General features: G+C 45.4%; 3 protein-coding genes across 7 annotated transcripts; 1 reads left to right on the top strand and 2 right to left on the bottom strand.

The window, feature by feature from the left end:
• Positions 1 to 264: 264 nt before the first annotated feature.
• On the bottom strand, positions 265 to 2091 carry LOC138148750 (pre-mRNA-splicing factor ATP-dependent RNA helicase PRP16-like). 2 transcript variants are annotated; one of them, XM_069071566.1, is made up of 5 exons: positions 2034 to 2090; positions 1333 to 1443; positions 1124 to 1240; positions 772 to 883; positions 265 to 397 (listed from the first exon to the last, which is right to left on the bottom strand). In XM_069071566.1, the coding sequence occupies exons 2-4, from the start codon at positions 1423 to 1425 to the stop codon at positions 833 to 835; spliced, it is 261 nt and encodes an 86-aa protein (XP_068927667.1). In that variant the 5' UTR covers positions 1426 to 1443; positions 2034 to 2090; the 3' UTR covers positions 265 to 397; positions 772 to 832. The 2 variants fall into 2 exon arrangements, with proteins under 2 accessions (XP_068927667.1, XP_068927668.1); XM_069071567.1 differs by having other exon boundaries at positions 267 to 397; positions 765 to 883; positions 2034 to 2091.
• Positions 2092 to 2264: 173 nt separating this feature from the next.
• Positions 2265 to 15516, top strand: LOC138148751 (pre-mRNA-splicing factor ATP-dependent RNA helicase PRP16-like). Its single transcript, XM_069071568.1, is given in 14 exon segments — positions 2265 to 2279; positions 2506 to 2682; positions 2775 to 2891; positions 3132 to 3173; positions 3175 to 3243; positions 3618 to 3730; positions 5039 to 5247; positions 5364 to 5518; positions 5798 to 5953; positions 7033 to 7167; positions 7391 to 7516; positions 8367 to 8462; positions 9332 to 9453; positions 11686 to 15516. Coding segments are annotated over 14 exon segments (1617 nt in total). The 3' UTR covers positions 11771 to 15516.
• A 436-nt stretch (positions 15517 to 15952) lies between these two features.
• LOC138148749 (polyamine-modulated factor 1-binding protein 1-like) lies at positions 15953 to 20784 on the bottom strand. 4 transcript variants are annotated; one of them, XM_069071562.1, is made up of 8 exons: positions 20543 to 20784; positions 19440 to 19598; positions 18806 to 18973; positions 18581 to 18643; positions 17974 to 18092; positions 17373 to 17447; positions 16851 to 16944; positions 15953 to 16209 (listed from the first exon to the last, which is right to left on the bottom strand). In XM_069071562.1, exons 2-8 carry the CDS (start codon positions 19578 to 19580, stop codon positions 16108 to 16110), a joined length of 762 nt encoding a protein of 253 aa, XP_068927663.1. In that variant the 5' UTR covers positions 19581 to 19598; positions 20543 to 20784; the 3' UTR covers positions 15953 to 16107. The 4 variants fall into 4 exon arrangements, 3 of the variants coding, with proteins under 3 accessions (XP_068927663.1, XP_068927666.1, XP_068927665.1); XR_011165143.1 differs by having other exon boundaries at positions 16165 to 16209; positions 17336 to 17447; XM_069071565.1 differs by lacking the exon at positions 17373 to 17447.
• Positions 20785 to 21053: the final 269 nt, after the last annotated feature.

Here is a 21053-nt window from a genome sequence, read left to right as displayed (position 1 = left end):
AACCATTAAACATAGATAGGGAAAAGAGTTTCAGAGAGGTGGAGAGACTTTCTGCCCTCCCTCCCAGTGTTGTTAGTCATTTTTCAATCATGGCCCAACTCTTCCTGACCCCAGATCCCCCAGCAGCCCAGAGGACAAGCTATAACCCACAAATCCTTCTTTTCTAACCCCAATACAATTTCTATCACATCAGGCCAGGGCAAAACAGAAATAAGGAAAATCAAATGTGCAATCCCCAGGCATCCCAGCAGCATGACTCAGCACACCTGCAACCCTGCTCCTACCTGAAGCACTGACCTGGGCCCGTCCTCCCCGCTCTCCCAGATCGCTGGTTAGCATTGGCCTGGCTAATGGGGTAGATCTGCAGAGCATCCATCCCAATCCTGGGGTTGAAGACCTAAGAAATAAGGTAGAAAAGAACTCATTAAAGACTTTACAAGAAAAGAGAAGCAGTACCCAATGAGGGCAAGACATCACAAAGGCAGAAATAGCCTCAGCAAGGGGGTGAGGCACAAAACTCTGATGTAAGCATCATGCCAGAAAAGCCCATAATTCAATGCCCAGAGTCAAAAGTGTTCACACTCTGTCCTACAAACAGGGAGAGTAAAATCAGTATGCACAGCCTGGGGCAAAGGAAGTTGTTATACATCCCAGAGTAGGAGGCATAAACCCCGTATATTCTCCAAAGCCAAGAAACTCCAAACCCCAAAATGGATTTCTACAGCCCAAACATCATGGCATCTGGGAAAGCACAGAGGGCTCACCTCTCACCTTTAGTTTGCAGTAGCCAGAATCAATAACAAACATGATGCCATCAACCGTCAGTGAAGTCTCAGTAATCAATAGTGGTGGCAACGATACATTTCCTGACACCATCTGGAGCCTATGACACGGGAGGGAAGGAAAGTGATTGGTCCCTCAGATGGAAAGAAAAACCACAAGGCGAGAAAGTTTCTTGCCTACCTACCAAGCAATAATATAGTCCCTACCCACTCAACAAGCAACAACACAGTTCCCTGGGAAACATCAGGGGAAACAATAACTGAGACCTTTATTTAACTCCCCTCGCTATGGGAGGAAGGAAAAGAGGCACCAGGCCCCAAAGAGATTCTGGTCAAGATACCTTTTGGAAGATCTTGGCCTGGAGGTCAGAGGGCAGCTGGGAGTAGATGGGAAGCACAGCCAGGGCAGGAGCATTCTCCAGTTCCTCCAGATGTTCCACGATCTGGTCCGAGGTGACCTAAGGACAAAAAAGGCCTGGGCTGTAAGGCAGGCTGGGCAGCAAAAACTCAAGGGCTGCTGCAGATGCCAGGCCAGAGCAGGCGGCCTCACCTCAATGTCCTCTTGTCCCGGCATGAAGATGAGGATGTCCCCTGGAGCCCCAGAAAGGTGCACCTGCAAGGACTGTTTCACTGCAGCCTCCATGTAATCCTCCTGAGGGGTCTGAAACACAAAGCATCTCTGGTCTTCCCAGACTCCTCCACAGCCGAACCTCCCTGCCCCACCCTGCTATTCCCTGCACACAACACTCTACCTTCCATGCTGAGGCTCTGCTGGAATGCCCTGCCCCCTCCCCAGATGACCTAGGTGATCTCTGATGTCCTTTTCGTCCCACCTCTGCCTCCTGCCTGAGAAGCTGGCTTCCTTTAAGTCCCAACTGTAATCTCCTCTCCTGCAGGCAGCTTTTCCCAGCCCACCTTCTGTCTTTAAATTATCTCATATTTATCCTCTATACAGCTTGGCTGTCCATAGTTGTCTGCTTTTGGTCTCTCTCATTAGACTATAAGCTCCTCAAGGGCAGGGACTGTCTTCTGCCTCTTTTTGTAACCCAACACTTAACACTCGAAAGCCACAGCTAAATGCCACTGTCTCCAGAGAGCAGCCTCAACCTGAGTTATCCATAAAGATTCCCCAGTCACCCACAGACCCATACACTTCTCCCCTCTGGTAAACCTTCCCTTCACCCATCCCATTATCCCCAATTTTCTCTCCTTCAGCACTCTGGCTAACAGAAACAACTTGGACCTCAGTACCTTGCTGAAGAGGATGTCAACAGGGAAGGTTTACCAGAGGGGAGAAGTGTATGGGTCTGTGGGTGACTGGGGAATCTTTATGGATAACTCAGGTTGAGGCTGCTCTCTGGAGACAGTGGCATTTAGCTGTGGCTTTCGAGTGTTAAGTGTTGGGTTACAAAAAGAGGCAGAAGACAGTCCCTGCCCTTGAGGAGCTTATAGTCTAATGAGAGAGACCAAAAGCAGACAACTATGGACAGCCAAGCTGTATAGAGGATAAATATGAGATAATTTAAAGACAGAAGGTGGGCTGGGAAAAGCTGCCTGCAGGAGAGGAGATTACAGTTGGGACTTAAAGGAAGCCAGCTTCTCAGGCAGGAGGCAGAGGTGGGACGAAAAGGACATCAGAGATCACCTAGGTCATCTGGGGAGGGGGCAGGGCATTCCAGCAGAGCCTCAGCATGGAAGGTAGAGTGTTGTGTGCAGGGAATAGCAGGGTGGGGCAGGGAGGTTCGGCTGTGGAGGAGTCTGGGAAGACCAGAGATGCTTTGTGTTTCAGACCCCTCAGGAGGATTACATGGAGGCTGCAGTGAAACAGTCCTTGCAGGTGCACCTTTCTGGGGCTCCAGGGGACATCCTCATCTTCATGCCGGGACAAGAGGACATTGAGGTGAGGCCGCCTGCTCTGGCCTGGCATCTGCAGCAGCCCTTGAGTTTTTGCTGCCCAGCCTGCCTTACAGCCCAGGCCTTTTTTGTCCTTAGGTCACCTCGGACCAGATCGTGGAACATCTGGAGGAACTGGAGAATGCTCCTGCCCTGGCTGTGCTTCCCATCTACTCCCAGCTGCCCTCTGACCTCCAGGCCAAGATCTTCCAAAAGGTATCTTGACCAGAATCTCTTTGGGGCCTGGTGCCTCTTTTCCTTCCTCCCATAGCGAGGGGAGTTAAATAAAGGTCTCAGTTATTGTTTCCCCTGATGTTTCCCAGGGAACTGTGTTGTTGCTTGTTGAGTGGGTAGGGACTATATTATTGCTTGGTAGGTAGGGAAGAAACTTTCTCGCCTTGTGGTTTTTCTTTCCATCTGAGGGACCAATCACTTTCCTTCCCTCCCGTGTCATAGGCTCCAGATGGTGTCAGGAAATGTATCGTTGCCACCACTATTGATTACTGAGACTTCACTGACGGTTGATGGCATCATGTTTGTTATTGATTCTGGCTACTGCAAACTAAAGGTGAGAGGTGAGCCCTCTGTGCTTTCCCAGATGCCATGATGTTTGGGCTGTAGAAATCCATTTTGGGGTTTGGAGTTTCTTGGCTTTGGAGAATATACGGGGTTTATGCCTCCTACTCTGGGATGTATAACAACTTCCTTTGCCCCAGGCTGTGCATACTGATTTTACTCTCCCTGTTTGTAGGACAGAGTGTGAACACTTTTGACTCTGGGCATTGAATTATGGGCTTTTCTGGCATGATGCTTACATCAGAGTTTTGTGCCTCACCCCCTTGCTGAGGCTATTTCTGCCTTTGTGATGTCTTGCCCTCATTGGGTACTGCTTCTCTTTTCTTGTAAAGTCTTTAATGAGTTCTTTTCTACCTTATTTCTTAGGTCTTCAACCCCAGGATTGGGATGGATGCTCTGCAGATCTACCCCATTAGCCAGGCCAATGCTAACCAGCGATCTGGGAGAGCGGGGAGGACGGGCCCAGGTCAGTGCTTCAGGTAGGAGCAGGGTTGCAGGTGTGCTGAGTCATGCTGCTGGGATGCCTGGGGATTGCACATTTGATTTTCCTTATTTCTGTTTTGCCCTGGCCTGATGTGATAGAAATTGTATTGGGGTTAGAAAAGAAGGATTTGTGGGTTATAGCTTGTCCTCTGGGCTGAGAGGCTGACGGTAAAGACAGCTCCACCAGCTCTGAAGGTCCTTTGTCTTGTAGTGGAAGAGGCAGTCCTCAGATGGTTCGTTGTACAGCGGGCAGCCATGCTACATTAGGTATTTACTAGATGGACAGGAAGTCTGGGTTATAGTTGGTAGCTGCTTGCATTGTTATCGAACTAATTAGTTCAAAACTTGATCCTATACATCTAGCTCTTTCATTGGAGTTTTCATCATAAATTTCTGTGAATTTAGAATATATAATAAAACGAGAAAAGCCACTTCTTGGAATTTTTTTCTCTCTCTCAGGGGTTTTGTTTCTCTTTGATGATTTCTTCCTTTCTGTTTGGTTGATCATCTCTATTGCTTTAGCTGCTTGTGAGCTAGGTTCTTATTTAGGCTTTTCGTCCCTTGTCATCTTTGTTACTCAAAATTATTTACTCTGTATTCTTTGTTACTCAGAAAAATTTGCCAATCTTCACTATTTGACTTCTCCCCCTTCCTACTTCTAAGACCTTGTAGGCTGCAGCAGCTAGGGGCTGGTGCAGGGGTGGGGTGGGGTGGAGTGGGTGGGAGGATGGGGGTTGGCCAGGACAGTTTCTAGTTTCCTTTCCTTCATGCCCAGCGTTTGTTTTTCTCTCTCTTGCTCTCAGCTTTATATGTGCCTTCTGGCTTTTCCCCTTTGCCAATACTGTCCTTTCATGTAGCTTGGTAGAATTAGCACCTGTCCCCTTATGTGGGGCAGAGGTATTTGAGCAGTAATTGGCATGGAGGATCCTTATGGTTGGACCCTGAGTCATGAGCCTTCCAACTTGTTTCTGCTTGCTGTAGTGGACATTTGGAATTGTCTGTGGACAGGGGTGGTAAATAGGACCTCTGAATGTTTGAGTTCTCTGGTATTCATTTATAAGTTTTTTTTAAACTTGTGGGTTTTCTGTCATCTTGTGGATTCAGTTGTAATTTCTCTGTGTCTGGCATGTAGTTCTTTTAAAGGTTTTGGGATGGGAGAAATTTGTACTAACAGTTATTCCGAAGTAGTGTGAAATTATTCCGAAGTTAAACTAAAATACATGGGAGAGAAATGAAAGATGAATACAGGTGGGTTCCACGATGGCGACAGCAACATTTTCACTTTCCACCTCATTTCTTCTCAGACTCTACACCCAGAGTGCATATAAAAATGAGCTCCTGACCACAACAGTACCTGAAATTCAGAGAACTAATCTGGCCAATGTCGTGCTGCTGCTCAAATCTTTAGGGGTGCAGAACTTGCTTCAGTTCCACTTTATGGACCCACCCCCAGAAGAAAACATGTTGAACTCCATGTACCAGCTCTGGATCCTGGGGGCCATGGATAACACAGGTGACACAGCATTTGGAACCTAAAAAGGCATTTAAGCCCTAGGAATAGTTTTCCATTCTCTTTTTTCTTTGTCCTAGCATCTCTGTCACCTTGATATCTGGACTGTCTTTTCTTAGGTGGTCTTACATCCACTGGGCGACTGATGGTAGAGTTTCCCTTGGATCCAGCCCTGTCTAAGATGCTGATTGTCTCCTGTGACATGGGTTGTAGCTCTGAGATTCTGCTGATTGTCTCCATGCTCTCAGTCCCAGCCATATTCTATAGCCCTAAGGTAGGAAAGTTATCTCTTACATTTCACTTCTAGAGACCACTGAATTGGCAAACACTAGAATAAGAGTTGTTTTAGCAGTCTCTCTCTCCGCTTCTACAAAACAAAAGGAATAGCTCAGCAGGACATCTTTTAGAAATTTTCTGTATAGATAACAGCAGTTACAGTATCTTGTAAATGACTGGGGGGAGCGGAGGAGCTACTGATACTCAGAAGGGTTAGGTTGCAATCTGCCTGGACTTCCACTAGTTTTGAAGGTTTCTGACTGACTTTTCTCCCCAGGGCCGAGAAGAGGAGAGTGATCAAATCCGGGAGAAATTTGCTGTCCCTGAGAGCGATCATTTGACCTACTTGAATGTGTACCTGCAGTGGAAGAACAATAATTACTCCACGCTGTGGTGTAACGAACACTTCATCCATGCCAAGGCCACGAGGAAGGTGAGGAGGCTGGGCCCGGGGTGAGGTGAGAGGCTCTGGTCAGCAGAGTTAAATCCAGGCATTGAAGAAACAGATAAAACATGACAGGCCCTGCTCTCAGCGACCTTACACTACAGGGCAGGGCTAGAACACACAAGCACAGATGAATAACAGGGGTGAGTTGGGTGAGGAGAGAGGAGAGATCGGACAGAAAACAATAGGAACATTTGACATGGGAGAGGAGAGGTCACTTCCACCAAAGGCATCAGGGACGTTAACTCTTTGTGTGCTTCATAGAATTGTCATCATGGTACAACCCTGTTATGAAAGAGTGGTCTCAACGAATCAGGGAGGGGAGGGAACTCGGGATTGGAATTATGTCTTCAGATATTTGAGAGCTTATCATTTGGAGGAGGGGACAGACTTAAAGGAGTTTAACACCGTGTGTTTCTTACACCATAATCATTTCACAAAGTGACAACGTATGACTCCTGCCTTCTGCCCCACCCTCACCGCCTCCCCCCAGTCTTTGTACCAAAATGCCAGTTAAGCCAAACCAGTTGATGCAGCAAGCACATGGGGCAGTTCCCGTAACATTCTTTACCCGTGCTCCCCACCCTCTCCCAACAGGAGGGCAGGGGGTTTACTCTTTTTGCTGGGGCTAAGCTTGATTGTTGCATTGAGTCAGAGCTCAGTTGCCTTTTCTGTTGTTGGCTCTGTCCTAGCGTTAGAGTCGTTGGTTTGGATCGTTCTTGTGGCTCTTCTTTCTTGTTCAGACAGAGTGCAGACTTACTCTGCTTGGCCCTGGGAGGCAGAACCCGGCCCAGTGGGTGAAGGTTAGAGGGAAGCCAGTTGTAGCCTAGCATAGGGGCCGACTTGTTAATAATTAGAACTCTGTGGAAATGGAATGGGCTTCCTCTGTTGGCGGTGGGCTGCATGTCACTAGAGACCTTCCAGCAGAAGCTGGGTCACTTCTTGTTGGGGGTGTTACACGTGGGCGTTATATTTTGGTAGGCACTAGGCTAAATGGACTCTGAGCTCTCTTCTACCCTGGCAGTTCTGAGTATGGCACGTTCTGCTCACATTGTGTCTCCCTCTAGGTTCGAGAGGTGCGGGCCCAGCTGAAGGACATCATGGTGCAGCAGCGAATGAGCTTGGCTTCCTGTGGCACAGACTGGGACATTGTAAGAAAGTGTGTCTGTGCTGCCTATTTCCACCAGGCAGCCAAGCTGAAGGTAAGCTTGGAGCAGAGAAGGGGACAACAGTAATGTCCCCTGACGTGGGATTCATGTGTTGCTCCTTGTTGGACATTGAGATGAGGAGGAGGTTTCTTCCTTCTCCCAGTTTGCCCCTTTCCGATGTGGCTCTGTGATGTGGACGTGCTTTTTGGGGGAGGGGATAACCACATCAGTGTAGGGAGGCTTCCTAAGGCATCTACCTGATGACTGTCTTCCCTAGGGAATTGGGGAATATGTGAATATCCGGACGGGGATGCCTTTCCATTTGCACCCTACCAGCTCTCTCTTTGGAATGGGGTACACCCCGGACTACATTGTCTATCATGAATTAGTCATGACTACTAAGGTAAGCCTGCCCTCTTGTGATCCCAGCTTTCTGGGTTGAGTATGAAATCTTTTTTTTTTTTTTTAAAAGCAATCGGGGTTAAGTAACTTGCTCAAGGTTACACAGCCAGTTATTTCTGGGTGTGGTGCTGAGTATCTGAGCTCGGATTTGATCCAGGTCATCCCGACACTGGAGCCGGTACTCTTACTCGCTGAGCCACCTGGCCGCCCCTAAGCAATTGGGGTTAAGTAACTTGCTCAAGGTTACGCGGCCAGGTGTTTCTGGGTGGGTGCTAAGTGTCTGAGCCCAGGATTCGATCTCCAGATCTTCTCAACACTGGAGCCGGTGCTCTTACTCGCTGTGCTACCTGGCCGCCTCGTTGAGCATGAAATCTTTCATTATCTTTTCCAGATAGAGAATTTTAGCTTAGGGGTATTGTGGCTTCAGTTGAATGGGAAAGCTTGCTGAATTTGCCTGGCAATTGGGAATTTTGAGGGAATGTGCTAGGATATGCTTTGTACACATTTGTTAGTAACTGTTGTTCCCAGGGGCAGCAGATCTTGACCTCATTTCTTTTTTAAGGAATGTAGAATCTTCTTTGTGCCTTGGCCTTTTCTTTTTTTGTGATCTTGGGGTGAAGACAGTGGTTCTCAGAGGGAAGAAGTTAGGATAAGTTAGGAAGGAATGTAGAAATATAATGATATCTGGTACTTTTGCCCACATGCTTTGGTCTCCCTCAGATGCTTTCTAGAATTGATGATGTTTACTCTGAGAGGAAATAGCTGAACCATAGGCTGACTAAGGGTCATTGGGTCCTGACTTGAACTGCTTCTGTCTCACTATTCACATTGACTTCTATGTTTCTCCATAGGAGTATATGCAATGTGTGACTGCTGTGGATGGAGAGTGGCTAGCAGAGTTGGGCCCCATGTTTTATAGCATTAAACATGCAGGCAAGTCACGCCAGGTAAGTGGCTGTACCTTTTCTCATCAGGAGAAAGTCTTTTCAAGAACCTGTGACTATTTCCTGTTGCTTAGATGATTAAGTCCAAACTCCTCAGCCTGCTATTCAAGGGCTTCCATAATCTGTTCCTCCTTTATGTATCCAACCTTACTTTCTCTTCATCATGAACTTTGACTCCAGGCAGGCTGCTCCTTCCTGTCCTTCCATGTGTTTATTCTTGGCTTTGTGCTTTTGTTTATGCTACTCTCCTTGCCTAGAAAGTCTTCTCCTTTCTTCTTTCTATCAACCAACATGCTTGTCCATCCTTCAGGACCAGATGAAGTCATTTTTCTCTAGGGACCTTTTTCTGACGAAATCAGCCTACATTGATCTGTCCTTTTTCTGAATTACTCCAAGCACTTAGGCTGTATCCAAATTGAACACTTGGTAGTTTGGTTCTATTTCTTGTGTCTTATCTCTCCAGTATGATAAAGGAGCATCTCAAGGTCAATGATCAAGTCTTTTTTTATATCCTCTGTAGGGAGGATGTAAATAGCGTCCAGGGTGATGATGAGCACCCAGTGAACAGACTTCTGTTGACTTGAAGGATAGAACACTCAGCAGAGTCTGAGTCAGGGCTGAAGACTCCAGCTCTGATTTAGGGGAAAAAAGTAGCAGCCTCACAGAATGAAGAAAACTTAGGGGAGAAGAGAGATAGAAACAGAGACAGAGAGTAAAGTATCATTAGTGGAAGGAACCATGCCCCTGCTTCTGAGAATTGACTTGGCCTTGGCTTCTATGATGAAGTGACCCACAGTGGCAAGTTGGCCAGGCTGTATTAAGATATATTTGATTTTCATTCGGATCAGCCCCTCTCTCTTCTTCCTCTGTAGGAGAACCGCCGCCGGGCCAAAGAGAAACCATCTGCTATGGAAGAGGAGATGGCATTGGCTGAAGAGCAGCTGCGAGCGAGGCGGCAGGAGCAGGAGAAGCGCAAGCCCCTGGGCAGTGTGAGGTGAGCTCAGGATTCTGAGCCAATGCTTTGTGGGGGCTCATGGCTGTTCTCCTTCTCCTGTTCTCTTCTTGTGGACTGTATCGGAAGTCCCTGTATAACATGGACATGGGACCCAGATGACTGCCTGATTTCTTCTTCACAGGGAATAGGATGTAGTAGAAGGGAGGCTGGGTCAGTGGTCATGTAGAGGGTGGGAGGAGTTCTTATTAAACATGGAGGGAGGGAGGTGATTCATTGCAATAAAAAGCACAACTTCCCAGAGCTGGCCTTTGTGTCTTGGAGGCCTTTTGTATCCAAGTCCCGTGGGCGATGTCTAGTCTTTGCCATGTTTGTCCAGGCACATTAAGAAGACGTGTATTATCTGCCTCAGGGTGGCATACAGTGGACCAGATTTGCCAAATCTGCCAGTCTGGACTTAGATGAAAAGTGCCTTCAAATCATAATACTAGTGAAAGGTGGTACTAAGCACATGTCTGCTTTCCCCAGTTTAGGAATCATAAGCCAGGGTCTTTCACCAAGAAGAAAGTGGGCTTCTAGGAATGACTTGGGATTAGTTTATCAACGGAAGGCTTTGTCCCATCAGACAGAACCAGAAAGACTAGAATGCTCCAGTTGCACTTTTGTCCCTTTGGAGAAATTCCCAGGGAGTGCATCGTTTTTCATTGGAGCAAAATTTTTATTTTATAAGTTAATGTGTCTGAAAATAAGGGGAAGACTTGGTCACAATGAATTCAGGTGTCAGGAAGATTTGAGGTCAAATATGCAAAGCGCAGATGATACCCTGATTGGTCCAGATTCTATTAAAGGAATGGGGAGAGGCATTTAAAAGAACCTGTTGTGGAGCAGGCACTGTGCTAAGTATTTTATAAGCATCATCTCATTTGGTTTTCACAACACCCCTGGGAGGCAGGTGTTGGTGTTATCCTGCTTTTAACCTTGAGGAAATTGAGGCAGGTAGGAGTGAAGTGACTTACCAAGGATCACACATCTAGCGTCCAAGGCCGCATTTGAGCTCAGGTCTTCTGATTCCAGGCCCAGCACTCTATAGCTCTGCTTAGTTGCCTCTGCCTCTAAGTTTTTATCTCCTGTAGTTAATATTTTTTGGTTCTATAGGAATTTCCAGAGTAATGCATATATTCTTCTAGTCCTTGAGGAATTTATGATTTAGGAAGCTTTTTTAAATGGTGAACAAGTTTGGCATTTGTGAGTTTGGTTCACAGATGCTTATTTCCAAATGCCAGAAGGAACATAGTCATGGTCCTGTTTGTGCTTTGGGAGAGTCTGATGGCTTCCCACCATCCTTAGGACAAGAAAGTATTTTAAAGAGTGTCACCCGAATCTCATGAAGCAGCTTCTGTTACTACGTAGTTCTTCCCATTTCTGGTTAGTTGTACTCAGCAGGTCCTGTTTCTCTTGATTTGTACTCTTTGATTAATGGTGACTGTGATAGTAAAGGAGCTGGAGATTGTGCCATCCAAGGATCATTGGAAGGCACTGAGGATAATTAGCCTGGAGGAGAGGAGAAGGTATAAGGCAGGGTAGGAGAGTTGACTTCCAGGATTTTAAGGGCTGCCATGTTTCTATAAGATGCATTAAGCTTGGTACTGCGTAGAAGTCACAGAAAGGTAGCAGCAGCCTTAGCTGTCTCAAGGGCAGTGGTCTTCCTCTCACTTGAAGTTTTCCAGAAGAGGTGAGGTGAGGTGAGGTGACTACTTGCCGGCTCTCTCATAGGGAGTTCTTGGTCAGGGTAAGCTGTAGACATCCCTTCTACCTCTGAGGTTTTGGAAAAGGAAAGTAAAGGAAAGCTTTCCAAAGGGTGCCTGTTCTTCTATAATGGGAGGCCCCTCAATAAGACAGGGAACTGTCTTGGAATTGCTTGATTTCCAAGGAGGCAGTGGGTTTCCCACATTCCTAATTATTTCTTTTGTTTTAGAGAGGCAGAGATTTCTAATTTTAGTATGACACACCTTTTCTTTAGCCCTGTTTCCTCATTTGTAAAATGAACAGGTGGGGTTAGATAACTTCTGAGATGCCATATAGCTGTCAACCTAAATCCATATTCCTAACCAAAAACAATCCCAAAGAATAATAGGGAAATACATCACAGACATTTTATTCCTTAGAGTATCCCAAGTACAGGTTAGAGTACAACAATCTAAGGCTTCTCTGGATTTCTTGGGTTGGAGTGAAATGTCATCAGTTTGCTGGCAAACTCTGCCTTCCGTCTCCTAGATCTGTTAAGATCTACACTCCTGGGCGGAAGGAGCAAGGGGAGCCTGCCGGCCCTCGCCGGACCCCGGCCCGCTTTGGACTCTAAGCCAGCGTTGGATCATGGGAGGCCCATAGTACCCAGGAACCAGTGCGGAGCTTCCTCGTGGGCCGTTGGTGGCTGTGAATGAGACTTGTATTGACTGATGTTTCTTGCTGAGACCCAAGATCAGAAAGCATGGTTGTCTTTTGGTGACTTAGCGACACTTTCATCGACCTTTTTCCTCTGGCTTGTTGACAGGGTGATTCCTTCAGGGCTGAGGAACCCTGCGTTTCTGGGTTTCCTTTTCGTACTGCCAGAGTGACCAGGAGGGGCCAGAACCCATCTTGTCTGAGAACGGGGGAATGCTGTGATGCTTGGTGTATAAATGTATCTTTGCTTTGTCTGTGTCTTGTTTTTTAATCTTTGTGTAAAGCAGCAAAATGGATCTGGAGGGAATTGTAACTTGTTTACAATCCAGGAATTTGGAAATAATTTTATTGTTTCTAAAACTTTACTGTGTTTCTGGCTATTCCTTTGTCCTATTCTGCCCTAGGGCTTCACTTTAAAGTCAGGTTGGGTTGCTCTACTTCTTTTCTTTTTATTTCTCCACAAATTCCTTGGTAGTCTTGGCTTCCTTTCTTTTCTCCCAGAAAGCATCTTTCCTTCTCCTGTGGAGCTTGCTGGATAGTTCCCCACACTGGAAGGACCCAGGAGCTAGGATTAGCCAGCTTTGTTTTAGGAATAGTTGACCACGACAAAGCAGTGGCGACTGTGCAGTCATTAACGGGCTGTGAACATGTCCTCGATGAGCCAGAAGAAACATCCGTCAGAAGAATGACTGCTTTAGCAAATCCTTCGCTCCGTCAGCTCCATCACTCCCAGTCATGGCAGTCTGACTCTTTGGCTAAGTTCCACTTTATTGATTTCCGGGAGAAGGGGGAAGGCCTCAGACTGGTTTCCCCTGCCCCCCAATTAAAGAGTCTCTTAGACTTGCTGAGATGTTACCTTTTGTGTGCAGTCATTTCAGCTGCTTGACTTCAACCCTCTTAGTAGATGCCCCTAAGACAGAGTTTTTGTCTGATGTTTTACTTAATGAATTTTATACTGGGAGTGAATTCCTGGCTCTTGTCTTGTTCAATAAAGGTCATGGTTTTGCTATTCCCATGCTATATATAACAAATATTATATCATTATTATTTGTTATATTGTTATAAATATTTGTTATTCCCAAACTGAGCTATAACAGTGAGGCAAAGTCTCTGGAGATTCTATTTCAGAAACTTGGAGTTCTTTTTGTTGAAGCTGTGAGCCCTATTTTGTTATTGGGATTGGAGGTCTGGCTAGCACTGGGCATCACCTAGAATTATTCATGGGATATTCAGAGCAAATTCTGGAATGGAATTTAGGTATCCAGCCTGCTTTCCTGAGGTAGCTTCCCAAATTGGCCTTCTTGGTGGGATGGCTGGAAGGACTCAATCAAACACTTTTGTTCTTCCTTAGGTGGGAATGATAATCAGAGATTTAGACCTCTGGTTATATATTGAGACAATATAGTGTGAGTCTGGTCTTTGCCACTCCTATAACCCTAAATCACTTAACTTTCCTAGGTTGTCTCATCTGTAAAATGTGGTGGATAGAATGATCTTAGAAGTCGATTTCAGCTTTGACATCTGATGACAGCTGTTTATTGGTGTGACTTACTTATGCTTCCCTTTTCAGAAATGAAAAATCACAAGTTGAATCATTTGGTCTTAGTATGGAGTTTTCATTCAGTCGTTTCAATCATGTCTGACTCTTTGTGACCCCATTGTTGGAGGTTTTCTTGGCAAAGATACTGGAGTGGTTCACCATTTCCTTTTCCAGCTCATTTTACAGATGAGGAAACTGAGGCAAACAGGGTTAAATGACTTGCCCAGGGTCATGAAGCTAGTAACTGTCTGAGGCCAGATTTGAACTCAGGAAGATGAGTCTTTCTGACTCAGTGCCACCTAGCTGCCATGAAAATGAGATGGCTCTTTACGCATCAGGATTCTGCTGGGCCAGTGATTCCCCTTGTGAAACATCACGTAGTTCACTTGCAGATGGCTGTTGATGTATTTGGAATTTTCTTGAATGTGCCTGCCTAATGTTGAGTTTGTGGACACAAGGAATGCTTTTAGTTTAAAAAAAAAGTAATAAAAGTTATCCATTGGGGCATTTTATGTTTGATGTGTAAGTGGGAAAAAATACTTTGCAAGCCATATAGTTTACTTTGCAAGTTCCACTCATGTAAGAAGCTTCTTTTCCTACCCTTGCTGTTGATGAGAGAAGGCACAAAAGTCGCTTAAATATTTTATGAAGTAACTGGGTTTTAAAGGCACTTTTCTTTCATGGACAGAGGAAGGGACTTCTAAGTAATAAGAAGGGCTAGAATCACGAGTCTGGTGGAAGATATGGTCTCATATTCTGTGGACTGAGAAGAGTGAATTCCTAGTGAAAGACCCCCTCACCTTTCTCCCTAAAAACCAAAGGAAATGCCTCATTTAGATTTAGGTTGTCTGTGATCCCCATTGTTCAGTTTCCTCCTTTCAATCATATCCTTTATAAAAAAAATGAATTTGTTGTTAAGAGAGTTTGTTTTGGCACAAGACTTCCCAATAAACTTCTGCAAAGTAGGGTTTTTTTTTTGGCTGTTAGAAAGGAGGGATTGTGTGCTTTAACTCTGGTCAATTATAGCAGTCAATACGATGATATTTAGTATCAAAGATTTCAATCATGTTATTTTATAGCCTTAGTTTGTGCAATTTTAGACAATCTCACCACTTTACCTCTATTCTCTATATTTTATTTTTGCTACTTGTAGATTTGTAGGCAGGCAACACTTGATGGTCTCTTTTCCAAACTCCAGTTGTCCATTTTGGGGATAGTGTCCCTCTTGTAGCCTAAGCCTTCCAGTACTGGTTGTGCTTTCAGAGCTGGTGCATTGAGTCTTCAGATTTGTGTATTTCTCTTAACAGTTTACAAATGGCTTTATTCTTTTGCAGTTTAACTCACTGCTAGTTAAAAAGGTGTAAGAGGAATCCTGAAGACAGAATAACTGAAGGGGCTAAATATTAAGACTGCTTCCAGCATATGGGCAACCAGGAACATTTTGTATTTGCCGAACCCATTATAAGGATCTGAAAATGGGACTGTCCAAATCTTTTTTGTTGAACTGTATTTTCATTATATTGATTATATAAGTGAACCATCATCTGGGAGTAGGCTATATCATTCTTTAAACTAGATGTTTCCTGAATGGGATATGTCATATACCCAAGTGACTTTATGATTTATCATTTGGCACACTTTAAGTTTTATTGATTAGCTTATAACAAATTCACTACATCGAATAATTCAGTCCCTTCCCATGTAACAGTTACCATAAAGAACGTATCATTGTGTGGGGTTGATACTGTGGGCCAAGAAGAAGTCAAGTCCTCTCTTCTTTTTGGTCATCAAGTAGTAATTACATGCCCCATTTACCTCCTTTTCCCATCTCTTTGCTCCTCTACCCTCCTCAAGTGGCTGCCCCCCCCCCATTTCTCCCTCCCAAAGAAAGACTCCCAAATCATCTTGAATCAAACATAAACGAAGCATTGAGAAGTGAGAACAAGTGTGTATATAACATCTCTCTCTTTGTTCAAAGAACATATTTTTCTACTTGGTGATTCACTATGAAAAGCACGGCATAGTTATTTCTCCCTAGGTCCTGCAGGTTAGGAATGTGATTTCTAGCACTCTAGTCAATGTAATGCACTTTCACTTCAATAAAATAATTTGGATGTCCTGTGGATTTCATTATAATGGGATTTTACTTGTATAGGAGAAAAATATGGTTAAAAGCAGGAAAGGATTATGGGGACCAAGGGGAAGGTAGCTAACGTGTTTCCAACTCTCAACTTGGAAAATCTGCATTAGACTCACTATTATCCCTTATATGCCTCATCATCTTTTGGACTTTTTTTTCCCTTTCCCTTTCCCTCCCAAGGCTTAAAGATTCTTATGTCTTTCGATACTAAAAAGTTGATTTTTCCTTCCTTGTGAATGATATCCCATTGAATTAAAAAAAAGAAGACATCCAGAAGTTTGCTCTGGGAGTTGTTCATGAGTGGTGAAACCCGTGTCAATATAAATGAAAGAAACCTGTCATTCCTCTGCTCAGGATCCGGGCAGGGCTTGGGAGTGACTTGAAATGGGCAGAAGGATCTGGAGTCCCACTGACACCTCTTCTGTATGAAAAACATTTATTACAAATCTTAGTCTGATATATACTAGTATGGTTTGGAGGCTTGCTCCTTTTTGACTATGGACAAAGCCAAAAAGCATTTGGGAACAGAGGCAAAATAGGCGGGGTCCTTGCTGTAGCAGGCCTTCGCTGGGAGTCAATTAAAGACAAATTGTGAAGCTGTAAACTCAGTTCTCTCCTGCACACGGTGGCACGAGATATATTCAATGCAAGAAATTGTAACATCGTAATGAGGAACCTAGGAGGAAGCAGAAAATGACAATTTTGTCTCAAGGGGAAAGAAAATCACATTTTGAGGCAGCTGAAAAGCCCAAGAGGCCAGATTTCAAAAATGGCTTCTTCCCTCTGAGTTTGCCCTATGGTAGGGAAGAATGATGGAGATTTTAAAGGTTGTAGAAAAATACAGTTGTGGAATCATGATGTTTTCCTCAAAAAGATTAAAAAACCACGATGGTGGAAATCTGATCTTGTACCCTGTCCAGCAGGGTCTAAGCTGGTTCTCTGGGCTTAAGGGTCTCTTCTACGTTTATATTTCTAAATATGAACCTAACAAAGAAGAATATAGCACCTGATCAGGTGATGTGAGCTACTGGAGGGCTGTGTGTGTGTGTGTGTGTGTGTGTGTGTTTTTAGGTGGCTAAGACCATTACTGTTTCTCTACTGTGAGGCATCCTTTATTTCCTCCGTCCCACCCTCCTCCCCCCAGTGGCTAGCTGTGCTTCTTTGGTAATCAGACCACCTCTTGGTGAGCCGCACTGTGCATAGGCATCCATCTCAAATCAAGTGATGTGACTACAATCTTTCTTTAGAGAGGCACCTGTAGTTTCTTTGCATTATTTGAATCTCCCTTTGACTAACGCCTGGGGGGATACCCCTTACCATCAGATGATCATTTTGTTGGCGCCTGTCATCTATTTCTTTCCTCAGCTTCTTGTTTTCATGCTTCAAATGGACCATCACGTTGTGGAGATGGCTGTGGGAAAGGAAGAGAGTAGTATATGAACATTGAGGGGTCAGCATGGAACACAATGGTGTCTGGGAGGGATGGAAAGAGATACTGTTCATGGAATTTGAAAGCTGGAAGGGAACCTTAGAGATCCCTGAGTCTCCCTTGATAAAGGGAAGAGGCCCCAAGAAGGAAGGGATCTGTGTGAGACCACACATCCAGGGATACATCCAGGGAGTAGCAGGGCCAGGATTACATCATTCCTGTGATATTCCCCTGATTGAGGGTCTGACACTACTTTCCTTCCATGAAACGTAGGGAAAAAACTTGTGCCTCCTTTGGGCTGAAAAGAGCTACCCAAATTCTTTGTGGATCCCCTTTCCTCGCTCAGGGCGATGAGTAAGGAAAGGATACATACCAGAGAGACTCAGCCTTCATAGAGTAGGGGGACTTACTCCTTTTCATCAGCCAGTTGGGTAATGCATTTGACATGCTCTCGGATCTTGGATCCTGATTTCTCAGTGTTATCTCTGGAATTAAATTCACAAGAGAAAGTAATAGCTAATCCAATCCCCCTACCCCTACCTCCATTCTCTTAGGCTGAAGCAAAATAGCTATATTCTGTTGAGGTTAAGATTGATAGTTTTGTGGCTGGGAAGGCTAAGTTCTTGGTAGTATATGGGGTTGGGGGGAGACAGGCCCCAGCCTCATTAGTAACCACAACATGGCAAGAAAGAGCTGTGTGCTCTTTAACCCTTGAAAACCTTGAAAACTCAAGGGTTTTTGCGACAGAATCAATTAAGTTTTGATGAAATGATAAGGATTCCTAGGTGGGTCACAAAAAAGCTGCCTTTGGGCCCAATTCTATACCATTTGGATGCTCCAGAACAGGATCTCCAAACCACTCTGGTCTAATCCTACTCAAACCCAGTGTGGGCTGGACCTGAAGGGCAGGGATTAAACAGTGTTTTCATGGATGTGTTGGGCTCCATGTGGAATGCCAAGGCAGTGAGGCTGAGCTGAAGGATCATCTTTCTTGACATATTTCAAACTTACTTTTGTTCCTTCACCCAGTGATGCACATCAGATACGTCAGATGCGACCCTTTCGCTCTCCTGGTGAAGTCTCCAGGTGTCCTTGTGTGCACTCCCCAGGGTGTTCCTAAGGGCTTCCACCTAGGAAAAATGGAAAGGCAGAAAGTGGGAAAGAGGTAGGGGTATGGCCCATCTCCCTCCCAACTCTCGGGTAAGGTCTGGTCTTCCCCAAGGAGGAGACCAACTTTGTTACCTATTCCCTTGGTCTGAGGGCAGAACTTTACTGAAGTTTGTTTCTACTAAACTCCACAGCTCTACCAGGAACAGTTATGGTTGGGAGGAGGATGGACAGGGCCAGAGCTGCTGGCTCTTAACATGCCCAGAAGAAAATTCTCCAGCACATTCCTCCCTAAACTCCTCTTGGAGCCTGTTTTCTAAGCACCGCCCTCCTTCAGGTTTGGGAGCTGCTTCAGTTGAGTACCTGACCCTTGGTGTATGAGACAAACCATAAATCCCAACCCTCGTCCTGTGCGTGTGGGCCTCTGGGAAGGAATGATGTCTAAATGAAGTCAAGAGTGAGGTTGGAATGAGAGCTGACAAAACCTGCGGCTGGATGGAGACTCATGTACCTCACACCTTGTTGATATATAGCGTTCCTTTAAAACGGAGATTTCATCCTCTAGAAAGTCATTCTGTCAAGAAAATCAGAAGAGGACAGTCTGCTGCTGTGCACATCCCGAACCTCCCTCTATTCACGGTGCAGAGACTTCTTACTGCACCTCCTGTGCCTTGTTCTTAGGCCCCAGGCTAGTGAGGGCTTAGGAAGCCAGGGCACAAGGAGGTTTGCCTCTTACCTTTTTCTCTTCTTCCCGTAGGTTCTCCTTGAGGGAAGCCATTTCCACCTTGAAGACCACAAGCTGCTCATCTTTGGCTGCCAAGAAGTGGAGGTCATTCTCATGTGTCCTTTGCCAGAAGGCCAACTGATAGTTCTTATCTTCTATCAGCCGAATGAGGGCTTCCACCTGCCGAGGAAGCAGAGCCTGTGAGCCCAGGATATGGGACATTCCCGGCCTAGTCTGATGGTAAGGCTCCCTACATCCTGGAAAGCAAGCCAGGCTTAGGTCCAGTTCATAAAGGAAATATGCTTTCAAAAAGTGTCTGACAGTGGGTGGCAGAGGGCAGTGGTTACCTGAGCCCTCATGGGGATCCCCAAAGCAGCCCACATGAGCAGGGAGGTGGACAGACCAAGGGAGGGTGAGAGGGAAGGGGTGGGTGAAGCTTAAGGCTTGAGGTCCCAGGCAGTCTTGGGGCCTCTTGGGGAGGGTGAGCTTGGGGAACCAGAGCCGGTCTGAGTAGCAGAACAAGCATTGGCTCAAGTTGGGCCTGGCTAGGCTTGTCCCACAGGACATGAGGGCCAGACCATTCCTACCCCAAGAGGTGGGCCAGGCAGGACTGTACTTTTCTCATGAGGCAGCCCGGCATTCTCACCTCTTCCTCACTCTGCTGGTGGAAATCCTGCAGCTTCTTCAGCTCCCCATTGAGCTTTTTCATGTGGAGCTGATAAACACATGTCTCCTCCTCCAGCTGAAACTTTTTTTGCCGGGTCTGCTGTAACTCTTGGCGAAGCATGACTGCCTCCAGCTTGGCCTGATTGAGTTTTGGGATAGAAGCCAATGGGCTGTGGTGAGCCCAGCTGCACTGGCCAATCCCCCTCCTTGGTTAAGGAGGAAGGACATGGGGAAAGCTTCCCTAAGAGACCATGGACAGCATCTCATGGGAGGATTGTTTCCTTTTGGAAGGTTCTCCTTTTCTCTAGTGACAAAACCTCTATTTATATTGCTTTTCTAGGTGGGTTAGGAAATAGAAAGGGAGAAGGTAAACAAAATGTTTTAAACTGTGAGTTTTTTCAATTGACAATTATTTTTTCTCCGTTTCTACCTCCTCCTACTAAAAACAAGCAAACAACAAAACAAGATTAAAAAAAGACACTTTGTAATAAATATGCATAATTAAGGGAAACAGATTCTCTGTTGACTGACCCAATCCCAAAAACTGGAGACCCACCTTTTGGGATTAGAAAAAAACTGGATTGGGGATATTAAGAGAGCAAAGGGGGGGTTGGTTTTTGCGAATATAAAACAACAATGGAAATAAATGAATTGGTATAATAATAAAAAACCTTCCCCCCGCCCCCCCCCAAGCCCTCTCTTCTTCTAATCCTATGACTTTATTGCTTAGTTATGTACCCTTAAGACAACCCATCTTTATCCCTTTCCTCTTTTCCTTCAGGTCCATCCACACTTGGCTCTTGGTCCTCCCTAGGTCAAGGTTAGGAGCAGCCAGGTGCTGGCTCTTCCTTTCTGCCTCGAGGGTAGTGATGCCTAGGAGGGGATTACAAGGAAATCCCATTCTCTGTCCTTTGAGGTGCGAGATGCTTTGGCTTCTAGGCTTTGCTTGATATTTTGGCCAAAACCAGTTGGATGGGGATCCCCACTCCTGGTCCTCCATCAGTCCCTGTCCCCTGAATCTGGCCTGACCCCCTGAATCTCTACCTTGTATCTGTACAATGGGATATGAGTTTATTTCCTAACCTTCTCCAGAGCCTCCTTCAGACTGTCTTTCTGAGCTGACTCCGGAGAGCAGTGAGTAGTTTTGAGGTTGTTCTTTTGTTCCTGTTTTTCAGCCTTTTGAAGATCCTTTTGCACATGGGTTGGAGCTTCTGTCTGGTGCGCCACCTTGGGGAAGGGAATGCATCATCCTTCTTCCAACTCTCACCGATAAATACTTTTGGAGACCTTGGGTTGGATACTCACAGGAAGCCTATTGTGACTTCTATTTCTAGGCTCTGTTGATGACCAGTTTTCTTTTGGGGTAATGTTCCCCTTTTTGAGAGTAGGGTGACATTTTGGGACCTGGTTCATGATATGCTCAAAGGAGTGTTTTGTAAGTACTCTTGGTTAAGTCTGAAGACACAACCCTGCATACTTACAATGATGAGTTATGTTCCGCATAACTCCCTAGAATTGTTGCTTTCTGGGAGTATTTTTCTTAGAGTTAGGAGTGATCTGAATGTATTCCCTAAAGACAGGCTTAATATTAAGA

The sequence above is a fragment of the Petaurus breviceps genome, unplaced genomic scaffold (assembly GCF_028583685.1).
Source record: "Petaurus breviceps papuanus isolate PSGF00001 unplaced genomic scaffold, PetGlider_PUasm1.0 90830, whole genome shotgun sequence".
NCBI lineage: Eukaryota > Metazoa > Chordata > Mammalia > Diprotodontia > Petauridae > Petaurus > Petaurus breviceps.
Note: the sequence above shows the minus strand (reverse complement) of the source record. Positions and strands in the feature narration are given on the sequence as shown.

What these genes read in the sequence shown, in the direction of transcription:
- LOC138148750 (XM_069071567.1), bottom strand. Translation starts at nt 1,425, where the DNA reads ATGGAGGCTGCAGTGAAACAGTCCTTGCAGGTGCACCTTTCTGGGGCT. An exon ending in CGGGACAAGAGGACATTGAG is followed by an intron (nt 1,241 to 1,332) that starts GTGAGGCCGCCT and finishes TTTTGTCCTTAG; the next exon opens with GTCACCTCGGACCAGATCGT. An exon ending in AGGCCAAGATCTTCCAAAAG is followed by an intron (nt 884 to 1,123) that starts GTATCTTGACCA and finishes CCCGTGTCATAG; the next exon opens with GCTCCAGATGGTGTCAGGAA.
- LOC138148749 (XM_069071562.1), bottom strand. Translation starts at nt 19,580, where the DNA reads ATGCTTCGCCAAGAGTTACAGCAGACCCGGCAAAAAAAGTTTCAGCTG. An exon ending in ACCAGCAGAGTGAGGAAGAG is followed by an intron (nt 18,974 to 19,439) that starts GTGAGAATGCCG and finishes CTTCCTCGGCAG; the next exon opens with GTGGAAGCCCTCATTCGGCT. An exon ending in TACGGGAAGAAGAGAAAAAG is followed by an intron (nt 18,644 to 18,805) that starts GTAAGAGGCAAA and finishes TTTTCTTGACAG; the next exon opens with AATGACTTTCTAGAGGATGA.